Source organism: Acinonyx jubatus, chromosome E2, assembly GCF_027475565.1.
Source record: "Acinonyx jubatus isolate Ajub_Pintada_27869175 chromosome E2, VMU_Ajub_asm_v1.0, whole genome shotgun sequence".
NCBI lineage: Eukaryota > Metazoa > Chordata > Mammalia > Carnivora > Felidae > Acinonyx > Acinonyx jubatus.
Genome location: NC_069396.1, coordinates 7,127,882 through 7,140,181, shown reverse-complemented (window position 1 = coordinate 7,140,181; position 12,300 = coordinate 7,127,882). Strand labels below are relative to the sequence as shown.

At 45.8% G+C, this 12,300-nt stretch overlaps 1 protein-coding gene across 1 annotated transcript in view; it reads left to right on the top strand.

The window, feature by feature from the left end:
* Window positions 1-12,300, top strand: part of BCO1 (beta-carotene oxygenase 1) — a 161,943-nt gene that overhangs the window by 125,334 nt on the left and 24,309 nt on the right. Inside the window, 3 exon segments of the mRNA XM_053211340.1 lie at window positions 8,540-8,669; window positions 10,225-10,372; window positions 12,021-12,168. Coding sequence (XP_053067315.1) covers window positions 8,540-8,669; window positions 10,225-10,372; window positions 12,021-12,168 — 426 coding nt within the window.

The window sequence follows — 12,300 nt, the reverse complement described above, 5'->3', positions numbered from 1 at the left end:
GGTTGAGTGACTTATTTGAGGTTACGGAGGTAGGGCTGGGATTTGATTTGTGTTCTCTAGGGTTAAAGTTTGCAACAATCCCTGCTGTCCCTACCCCACCCCCACATCACTCCCTGAGAAATGGCAGGTAGTCTAAGTGACCCCTAACAGCTTACTGAGTGGTGGCTTTCACATCCCTCCATAGGGACTCCAGGGACAAGGGACCCAGCAGGGATGACCAAGCTATGGCCGTCTTGCAGAAGCATGGCTGCCATCCACCCAGACCCTTGAGTGGGCTACACAGGCAAGTGACCAAAGTTGTCCCATGCTGCTTAGACACTCTAGAAGTTTGTCATAGATTTTCAAACTCAAAAATTGTTGTTAGAGGTAACTGGTTATTTTGTTTTCTTTTATGAAATGGTCAGTCGGATGTGACCACAAGAGGACACCCAGAGAGGCTTGGGAGGACAAAGGCTGTTATCCTCACAGGTCCTAGGAGGCACCATGTCACACAGGCCCACAGGGGACAGCACCAGGGGGATCCAGAAGCAGAAGACTGAGCAGGGGAAGCACATAAGCCATGGCCTGTACTGGGGTTTCTTTTTTAAAAAAATTATTTATTTATTTTTTAATTTACATCCAAGTTAGCATATAGTGCAACAATGATTTTAGGAGTAGATTCCTCAAACCCATTTAGCCCAACCCTCCTCCCATAATCCCCCCAGCAACCCTTTGTTTGTCCTCTATATTTAAGAATGTCTTATGTTTTGTCCCCCTCCCTGTTTTTATATTATTTTTGCTTTCCTTCCCTTATGTTCATTTGTTTTGTCCTTATGTTCATCTTAAAGTCCTCCTATGAGTGAAGTCATAGGATATTTGTCTTTCTCTGCTCTGACTAATTTCACTTAGCATAATACCCTCTAGTTCCATCCACGTAGTTGCAAATGTCAAGATTTCATTCTTTTTGATTGCCGAGTAATACTCCATTGTATATATATATCACATCTTCTTTATCCATTCATCCGTCGATGGACATTTGGGCTCTTTCCATACTTTGGCTATTGTCAATAGTTCTGCTATAAACATCGGAGTGCATGTGCCCCTTCAAAACAACATACCTGTACCCCTTGGATAAATACCTAGTAGTGCACTTGCTGGGTTGTAGGGTAGCTATATTTTTAGTTTTTTGAGGAGCCTCCATATTGTTTTCCAGAGTGGCTGCACCAGTTTGCATTCCCACCAACAGTGCAAAAGAGATCCTCTTTCTCCGCCTCCTCGCCAACATCTGTTGTTTCCTGAGTTGTTAATGTTAGCCATTCTGACAGGTATAAGGTGGTATCTCATTGTGGTTTTGATTTGTATTTCCCTGATGATGAGTGATGTGGAGCATTTTTTCACACGTCATTTGGCCATCTGGATGTCTTCTTTGGAGAAGTGTCTATTGGAGTCTTTTGCCCATTTCTTCACTGGCTTATTTGTTTTTTGGGTGTTGCGTTTGATAAGTTCTTTATAGATTTTGGAGACGAATCCTTTATCTGATATGTCATTTGCAAATATCTTCTCCCATTCTGTCAGGCTGCTTTTTAGTTTTGCTGATTGTTTCCTTCTCGGTACAGAAGTTTTTATTTTGATGAGGTCCCAGTAGTTCATTTTTGCTTTTGTTTCCCTTGACTCCAAAGACATGTTGAATAAGAAGTTACTGCAGCCAAGGTCAAAGAAGTTTTTGCCTGCTTTCTCCTCAAGGATTTTGATGGCTTCCTGTCTTACATTTAGGTCTTTCATCCATTTTGAGTTTATTTTTGTGTATAGTGTAAGAAAGTGGTCCAAGCTCATTTTTCTGCATGTTGATGTCCAGTTTTCCCAGCACCACTTGCTGAAGAGACTGTCTTTACTCCATTGGCTGTTCTTTCCTGCTTTGTCAAAGATTAGTTGGCCACACGTTTGTGGGTCCGTTTCTGGGTTCTCTATTCTGTCCCATTGATCTAAGTGTCTGTTGTTGTGCTATGTACTGGAGTTTCTGAGGGAAAGACATGACAGGGCAGAGTAGATAGCATAGAATGGCTGGTGTGAATAGGGTTGGTGGGCTTTGGACTATAGGGGCACTCCCTGATTGCCTGGCACCTGGCCCTGGGGTGATTAAGGTGGAGGTATATTGCATTCCAGAGTACATGGGCCAGACAGAGGAGGTCTGGCTCTGGATTGGGTCATTTCCCATGTCATCTCAAAGATATGCTGAGCCCTTGGCTACCTCTATGAACTGGCTAGTCCAGGGAAAGATAGTTTCCCCCAACCAGAAAGGTTTTTGTTTTTTTTTTTAAGATGTCAAAACATCATAATATACAGAAAATAAAAAAGTATATACAATAGTTGTATCCATAATCTGGAACTATGGAAAATGCGAACTACGGAGAGTCCCCCCAATTACTCACCCTTCCCCATGCTGCTCTTGAACCTGGCTTGTGTCAAGCGTACGTGACTTGATCTGCTTTGCAGTGGTCAGCTCACCATTCTCCAGCCTGTGGTTGGAAGCCCAGAGCACAGGGTCTCTGTTCAAATTGTGTTTCATCACCCAACACGGGGCCTGGCCCTAAGGGACACTAGAAAACTCTTTATGGAGCCAAAATGGCATGAACGAGGTAAAGCTTGTTTTGGAAGAAGCAATCTCCCAGCCCATCTCTTCACCACTCACTACAGGGAGTGCTTGATGGCCACTGGCCCAAGTGCTTCATGTCTACCCCCAACTCAGCCCTCCCTACAGCTCCTAAGGAAGGTACCTCTCGATTTTACAGAAGAGTCTGAGGCCCAGAGAGGACATGTAACTTACTCAAATACACACAGCTAGGAAGTGGCGGAGGGCAGGTATAATCCAGAATCCAAAGACCTAAGCTTTATGCAGTTCTGTCCCCCTTCCCTCTCCTGCCAGCTACCTCCCCCCCTCTTCATCTCTCCAGCTCAGTCCTCTCAAGGCTGCCAGATTGCCAACCCTGGTGTGGCACAGCCTGGCCTCATGTCTCCTCCTTGTAGAACTCCCAATGGCTCCCCATTCCACTCCCCAAGAGTAGAAACATAAACCAAATATATTACATACTACTATACATGATTCAAGAGGGCATACACAGAGTGAGAAGGCTTCTCTGATTTGCAGATAACACAGAGCCAGTATTTCTCAAAAGGTGGTTTGTGTGCTTCTCACATCAGCTTCCCCTAGGATTAAAGCTGCAAATCCTGAGACCCCACCCAGGCCTGAGTGGGTCATCATCCTAAGGAGTCAGGGCAGAGCATCAATGTTTCTAACGCATTTCCTAGATGATAGATCACATCAATCAAAAGAAGCCCTAACTCGAAAAAAACTTCGAGCAGACCACCACAGTGGACCTGTATCCTAGCCGCCCTGTCCCACCCAAGACCAAGGTGGTGCTCAAGCTTCTGCCATTGTTTCAGAGCCCCAGGTGATTTAGTGTACAGCCAGCACAGAGAACCTGAATCAGTGCCAGACCAGTAAGAAGAGACTGGAGTAAGAAAGCAAAAAGACAGAAAAATGGTTTGTGGCCTTCAGCAGAGGCCAGGGAAAGTTAATGTTTTGAAAACCTAGCAAAGATTTGGGGCATCTGGGTGGCTCAGTTGGTTGAGGATCCAACTTCGGCTCAGGTCATGATCTCACGGTTCATGAGTTCGAGCCCTGTGTTGGGCTCTGTGCGGACAACTCAGAACCTGGAGGTGCTTTGGATCCTGTGTCTCCCTCTCTCTCTGCCCCGCCCCTGCTCATGCTCTCTCTCCTTCAAAATTAACAAACATTAAAAAAAGAATAATAAAATAAAATAAAATGAAAACCTAACAAAGATTTAACTAAAGGAGGCAGAGTGCAGGAGAAACCAGACAGACAAAGGAGTGCTCTTTTTTGTTAAGTCTAAAATTGTTTGAAAATTAAAAATTTTTTATAAAGCAGGCATAGAGGAGAATGAACCCAAGTCTCCCTCAGCAGTACATTTGATACTTTTCTAATAAGAGGCAAGGTCACTGTCCCATGAGGATTCGAACATGTGAATTCCAAGAGCTAGCATCACCAAGGTTTGGGGACAAAAAGAGCTCTTGAGAACTTAACCTTTTCTGAAGCGGACTTTTTTGAATTATTATAGCCCTAAATTAGCCTTTTAGAAGTTTGCTTAAAATGGGGAGATATGTATATATAAAAGATCCTACTCCCCACAGAATATCAAACTTGACCCAGTTCTAGAAGATTCCAGGCAGGAGCACAGCTGTTTACTTGTGTCCCTTTAGAAAGAATGTGGCTAATTGGGGCTCACCAGGGGTCAGGGTGCTGGGGAATGTGCAGTGGCCTTTAATCTCAGCCTCAGAGTTGAGTGTCAGCCTTGAGCAACTCCAGAGACCCGTTTTCCTGTGGCCCCTGAGCCCTCGGTGCTCTGGGACTGGTTGTTTATATGAAATGGGCCTCCTGCTGACAGCCAGCCTGGATTGGATGTTTACATTTCAAGTGAGCATAACTCAGCATTTTAGGTGAAGCACCTTAGCTAGTGTCTGTGGGTGGCATACCTCAGAGAGAGCGACCAGTGAAGGACAGGCTGGCTCTGGGGGAGGCCAGGATGGCCCTGTAGCAGATTCTGTGTAACGCATGACCAAAGACCAATGTACATGTGGCCTCACCAACCCCCAGCTGAGTCTTCCTGCCTCCAGGATTTTTTCTGGATAATTCAGAAGTTCAGCAGTCGTTACTTGGCAAGTGCATGCTGTGTGCCAACGGGCCGAACTCCTTGTATCATTCCATCTCATTTCAAACAGCCAATCCCATCTGGGGAAGGGTTGGGTGATCCCGAATTTCCAGTTGAGAAAACTGAAGTTCAATGAGAGAAAGAGACTTACCCAGGGTCACACAGCTTGGACTGGGACTAAACATGGAGCCAAAGCCCTGCCCACTCTACCTGCTGCATTTCAATAGCATGTGTAGCTTTTATTGAACACCTACTATGTGCTGCGTGCTTTACAGGCCTTAAGTGTTATAGCAGCTCTGTAAGGAACATACCAAGATCCTCACATCAGAGCAGAGAAGACAGAGCCTTGCCTCTGACACAGGTCAAGTGCATAGATGGTGGATGACCAAGCAGAGTTGAATCCCCTCAGGGGTAGAGATTTGCCTGCCCTGCGCGCCCCCCGCTTCCTGGCCCACAGAGGTGTTTCCTGGGTAGTAGATGAACACGTGAACCCAGAGCTGGATTAACCGAAAGCCCCAGCTCCCAACCATTCCTCTCTATTTCTTCCTGCTGCCCCAGAACAGAACTTTCCATCCTGAACTATCTCAGTGGTCTTTATTCACAGCGGCCACCTCTGAAAAGATGTTTGAGGACAGAGTGGATGGTTATCTGCCCCTGGGCACACACCATTTACCTCCTGAAGACTGGAGAAAGAACTAGAAGGTCCTTCATGATCTCTTCCAATTTTATGAAGCCTACTGTCACCATTATTGTTATGTCCATCTAAGCGCACAGGTGGGAATCATTACCACTGAAGTGGACACTCCCATCCTTTGGATACAATACAATCCTGAGGGTGAAGCTAATCGAGGCCATCAGAGGGCGAGATAGTGGTTCTCTGGGTGGGGGGAGGCTGGTGACTGGACAAGATATGAGGGGCTTCCAAGGAGGTTCTTGTTCTGTCAATTAGGAGGTAGCTCATATGGGTAGGTTCATTTGGTGAGGCTTCATCAAGCCATGCAGTTACGGTAGCACATTTCTCTGAGTGTATTTTTAATAACAACCATCGGACAGAATGGTCAAACTGATGGTGGTGGCTGTGTCAGGATCTGAATCCAGCTTACCCCCTCACTAGCTGTGTGGCTTCAAGCAATGTACTTAATCTCTCTGTGCCTCGGTTTTAGGAATTGGAAATGGGTCTGCAGGGCCACGAGTGCCTTGGCTCTTTGTACTTCATTTGCTAAGAAATTTGAAACCTCCCTGCGTTGTTTAAATTTTGTTTCGCTGTTAATTAGCTAATGCCATTAGGTTGATTTTTTTTTTTTTTCCCCTTAAAGAACGCGTTTCTAGTTGGTGTATTCTATACACTTCCACTGTTCTGAGAATTAAACCAGAAAATACACATAAAGTGTCCACACAGTTGGGGCACCTGGGTGGCTCAGTTGGTTGAGCGTCCGACTTTGGCTCAGGTCATGATCTCGTGGTTTGTGGGTTCGAGCCCCACGTTGGTCTCTGTGCTGACAGCTCAGAGCCTGGAACCTGCTTCAGATTCTGTGTCTCCTTCTCTCTTTGCCCTTTCCCCACTTGTGCTCAGTCTCTCCCTGTCTCTCAAAAATAAATAAACGTGGGGCGCCTGGGTGGCGCAGTTGGTTAGGCGTCCGACTTCAACCAGGTCACGATCTCGCGGTCCGTGAGTTCGAGCCCCGCGTCAGGCTCTGGGCTGATGGCTCAGAGCCTGGAGCCTGTTTCTGATTCTGTGTCTCCCTCTCTCTCTGCCCCTCCCCCGTTCATACTCTCTCTCTCTCTCTCTGTCCCAAAAATAAATAAACGTTGAAAAAAATAAATAAATAAATAAATAAATAAACGTAAAAAAATAAAAGTTTTTTTTTTTTAATGTCCACAGAGCACTTAGCACACCCATGCTCAATAAATGTTAGCTCTTAGCACGATTTCCTTTCTTGAATATAAAAAGTCACCGGACCAGAATTTCTTGGGAAGGTGTTCCCACGCCCATTACTCGCAGTGGATATGTGATGGGCATTTCTCAGATCAACTTTTTTTATGGGAATCAAATGTCAGTATGACCTGCATCCTCCTTTTTTGCATATTATATATAATTGTGCCAGCATTGGAAACCTACATTTGACTACAGCAAGGAATGTGTTCTTTAGGGTGGAAAAATCAATATGTCACTTGCTAATTAACAGCAAAATTAAATGAAAATTTAAAAACCGACAGGTTTCAAGTTGTCCAGCAAATGAAGTTCAGAGGCCTCCTGTAGCCCAGTAGGGTGCCATCCCTTGACCTCATCTCATTCCTGCTGCTCCCAAGCCCCTACCTCGTGCTCAAGCCCATCTTGACTCAGCTCTTACAGGAGGTGGGCTGGCCTTTACACCACCAGGCCTGTGCTTTCACACTTTCCAGGAAGAGTGAATGGAAATGCCTTACTCCCTCTCCTACTTGCACCTCCCCAGTCTATTGTGGGCAAACCATTTTATTCATCTTCCAAGCGCTCTCTCGAGTGCTTCCCTCCTCCAGGAAGACTTTCCTGATCCATCCACTCCCAGGTGGGCCTCCTCAGCTCTCTCCTCTTTTCTCCCCCACCCCTGCTCCCCTTTGTCTCCCGGAAGGGACCTGTGAATATGTTACGGGTCAGCCTGCAAAGTAAAAGGGTCTTTGCAGATGTGACTAAGTTAAGGACCTTGAGTTGGGGAGTTTATCCCGGTAGGCTGGGTGTAATCACAAGGGAAAGAGGAGGGTCAGAGGGTAGAGTGATGTGACCACAAGCCAAGCAATGCAGGCAGCTTCTAGAAGCTAGAAAAGCAAGAAAAGGATTCTCTGCTGACCCCTTGCTTTTTAGCCGGTAAGACCCATTTCAGCCTGTATCTTCCAAAATGGTAAGATAGCAACTTTGTGTTGTTGTAAGCCACGAAGTTTGTGGTAATTTGTTACAATAGCCATAGGAACCTAATACAGGTCTAGAACCATCCAGTACATTTTCAGGTTGGTCTTGATGAACTGGTCAAGAGTCCCTGCTTTAAAAAAAAAAATTTTTTTAATGTTTTTATTTTTGAGAGAGAGACAGAATGAGAGTGGGTTAGGGGCAGAGAGAGAGGGAGACACAGAATCCAAAGCAGGTTCCAGGCTTCTAGCTGTCAGCACAGAGCCCGATTCGGGGCTCAAACTCACAAACCATGTGATCATGATCTGAGCTGAAGTCAGACACTAAACCAACTGAGCCACCAAGGGTCCCCAAGAGTCCCTGATTTTATGTAGTGACTTAGATTTTCTCCAGTAACTGCATGAATTAGACATCCACACACGTACTGACCTGCTACACAGAATTGGGCCCTAGGTCACCCTCTGGTTGTAATAGGCATCAAATATTACTCCAGGGGCTAAAATGGCCAACGAAAGGCTTTCAGGGCTGAACCAGACGCTGGGGAAACCCAGACCCCAAGTATGAGGCCTTCTGAACCATTCCTCCAAATCTGGACCTCCCTGGAGGGAAACCAGCATGGTAGAAGAGATGGTCAATGGGCCAGGTCAGCACCTCTTGGTTAGGTGACATTTGGCCGGGCAAGGGAATGTTCCTGTTCCCTGCCATGTAAAATGGAGCTCATCGGGATACTTACCCTGACATACAGTTGTGAGTCTCAAGTGAGAAAATGTGAGTCTCAAGTGAGAGTTTGCTGCAAATTCTCTTATATCCACACGTTAAAAGGGACTGCTTTACTGAACTCACCTCCCCTGTACCCCCCCCCCCATAATACCCCAGAATGGCTGAAATTGACCTTAAAACTCTGTAAAAGTGTCAGCCTGGGATGATTCTGCATCTTTTTTTTTTTTTTCAGGTGAAGTCTATTACAGGAGCAAATACCTGAGAAGTGATACCTACAATGCCAACACCAAGGCCAACAGGATTGTGGTGTCAGAGTTTGGAACGATGGCCCATCCAGACCCCTGCAAAAACATATTTTCTAAGTAGCTGTCCATTTTGAATCTGGTCATGCTTTTTGACATCCTTGGTGGTCAAAACAACCAGCATTCACTTCCCTGAGAGTCATCTTTAGGGTGCATGAAAACCACCTGACCGGGCTTTGACCGTGTATACTATGCAATTCTTGATCACTGAGAGCAAGAGGGACAGTGAGCATCTGACAGATGATTAGGTATTTTTTCCATATGGCTGGTAGGAGAGCAATTTGGAATTCTCTCTCAAAATCACAAACGTGTGTTCTCTTCAATCTAGAGATAATCTTGCTCACATCTGGAATGACAAACGTGCAATATTATTCAAGGTTGCGTCATTTGTTGTGATGAGGAACTGAAAATAACCCCAAATGTTCATCAACAGAAGGGTAGTTAAATAAAAGTGAAAATATACAAGAAAATACCAGGCAGAAGTAAAAAAAAGAATAAGGATGCTCTCTATGTACTCAATGGAAAAATTTCCAAGATACATTGTTGAGTGGTGAGTGTGGGGCGGAATGAGGTATAGAAAGAGCATATAATATGTGGTGTAGTGTGCAAAAAAAGCAGGAAGAAAGGTAGATTTATTTGTACTTATATGTGTCTAGAGAAACTCGTAGGGTGTTTGAGGAGGGAAGTGGGCAAATGGGAGAAAGAGATACGGAAGAGTTTGTTGTTGTTGTTGACTACATTTCAAATCATCTGAGCTCTGATGACTCTGAATGTGTCACACACTTGACAACTAAATTGTTGGCCAGGGAATCAGACCTGCTGTCCGTATCTCCTTCCTGATACTCTTCAGATCTAGGAGAGTTAGGAAATGTGTTCGTATGCTGGCCCAGAGACAGAAGATTGCTTCTCCTTTTCCGGAACTGACCTCATCTTTCCAGTTCCAGGATCCAGTGCTGGGGCTGGCACACAGCAAGCACTGACCTCAGGTTTGCAGGTGTGGGGAGGAACCAGGCAGGAACAGGGGAGGGGGAGGAAATGAATGCAAAACCAGCATCTGTGAGACATCTTTGCTGCTTCACTGCTTGCCAGTAGGGGGAGCACTAACCAATACATGGGTCCGGATCTTCTGATCAAACTAATGATGAGTTTTTAATCTCACAATTTGTTTGCTTTCCTTTAAAGAAAATAAAAGAAAACTAATTTCCTGGACAAATTCAGAGGGTTCTCGTTCCTGCCAAAAGCAAGAATTAGCTGTTTTTCTAGTCTTTGGGAGCCATTATGGATGGGTACATACGATTTCTGTAGAGCTTCTTAAAACACTTCAGAACAACCTACCAGCTCTTGATATCTGTGGTGTGGGAGACCAATGGATTTTTGAGAGCCCAGGAGGGTTCAGTTGGTGGCCATCTTTTCCCCAGATGACTCATGTCTTAGCTAACTCAATGTGGTGGTATCTTTGGACAACTTGATACCCAAGTCCTCCAGACTCCTCAAGTCTTTGAGACCCTGAAGTAGAGCATTTTAAGTGGTAGGGAAACTAAAGCTATCTTATGCAGAACTTTCCAGCTGGGTAGACACAGCCAGTGATTTGCTATTGATCTGCTTTCTTCCACAGAGCTTTTTCCTACTTGTCCCATACCATCCCTGATTTCACAGACAACTGCCTGATAAACATCATGAAGTGTGGATAAGACTTCTATGCGACCACAGAGACCAATTACATCAGGAAAATCAACCCACGGACTCTGGAAACCCTGGAGAAGGTACCAGTGAATGTATAACCAGCATCAGTTCCTGGTCTGTGAAAGGGACCTGGGTGGGGTCATGTGACCTGCAGGAACTCACAGGAGCATCCCCTCCTCTAAAGCCATTGGATCTTGAGTTTCCCCAGCACAACACTTAGCACTAGATTGTAAGCTCCCTTAGGGTTGGGACTCTGTGGGTTCATCTTGTTTATTCGTAGGGTTACCAAAACAAAGTACCACGAACTAGGTGGATTAAAACAACAGAAATCTATCCTCTCACAGTTCTGGAGGCTGGAAGTCTGAAATCCGGGTGTCCATGGAGCCATTCTCTCTCTCTCTCTCTCTCTCTCTCTCTCTCTCTCTGTCTCTCTCTCTGTCTCTCTCTCTCTCTCTCTCTCTCTCTCTCTCTGAAGGCTCTAGGGGAAGATTCTGGCATGCCTCTTCCAGCTGCTGGTGGCTGCCAGGAATCCTCAGTGCTCCTTGGCTTGTAGATGCATCACTCCAATCTCTTCTAGAGATACAAATCATTGGATTAGGGCCTACCTCCATCCAGAATGACCTCATTTTAACTTGATGACATCTACAAAGGCCCTGTTTCCAAATATGTTGAAGCCCTAACCCTTGGTACATAGATCTTTTTGGAAGACACAATTCAGCCCATAACACTGTCCACTGTCTTGGCACTGAGTGGGAAGTTTAATGGGAGTTGGAATGAATGATGGCACCAGAGTGCCCAGACTCTAGCAGCCCTACCTGGCGTTGGCCTGAAGAGGGAGGCCTTAGGCAGAGAGCAAGGGGATGGAAACAAATCCCCAAGCAGATGCCTTTCCTGGGCAGAATCAAGTCAACATTTTCACGAAAATCAATAGACCCACTTTCTTCTCCAGCTGGCTGGCCAAAGCCTCATTGTCTCCTCAGTACATTTTAACGATCTGGTAAAGGGAGTGCTTTTCTTAGCTGCGAAGTTATGGCCAGCACCTTTGAAGCCAGGCAGCATAGGTCCAACCAATGTATGCTCTCCACAAAGCCTCAGAGAGGAAATACTAAGAGAGCATGAAGTATTGGTTGACTTCTGGCCGGAGGTTGTGCTATTCTTGGAGAGGAAAGGAGGACAGTTGTTTCCCCGGCCACACATTATTCTATGGCTGTGCCCTGTTGGGAGTGGGGGGTCATTATGGAGCTCGTTAGTTGAGTTTCACTTCGACCAAGTGTTTTTATAACTCTCTGTTCCCAGAATAATCCTAGGAGAGAGGCCTGGAGATTTATGCCTCTGTGGCATGCAAAAGGGGAGAATTTAAATGACGTAACCAGAAAGACACAGAGCAGCAGCTAAGATTAGCGCTAAGGCTGCCTCTCTGCCTAGGTCATCACTCTTCGGCCAGGCAATCTGCCTCCATGCTGAGGACACCCAGGGGGCAGGGCTAGGGGGCAGGGAAGAGCATACAGCTCACCAGCTCCCCTGCAGCCTCCCTACTGTAGGAGGCTCCCCCTGAGGTCATATCAGGTTTCAAGAGTAAACATCCTCTTGAAAGGTGAAGTCGCCTTACCTTCAGACCAGGAGGTATGCAAACGTAGCCATCATCACTCCGAATCTAGAAGCGGCCAGCTTTTCATCATCTCACCCTCCCCACCTCCTTTTTAAAACCAGGTGTTTGTCATTTTGCAGGTGGATTATCGCAATTACGTGGCGGTAAATCTGGCAACATCGCATCCTCATTATGATGCGGCTGGAAATGTTCTTAATGTGGGCACATCCATCATGGACAAGGGGAAGACAAAATATGTGATCTTTAAGATCCCTGCCACAGTACCAGGTAGGTCATTCTGGGGATATGATGAAACACAGATGTCAAGGGTGGCTCCTTCCAAAGAGTTCTGATTTTTGTTGATGACCTGAGACTCAATCTGACCCTTTCCTACATGGGTGATTCAGATGACCTTGAGTC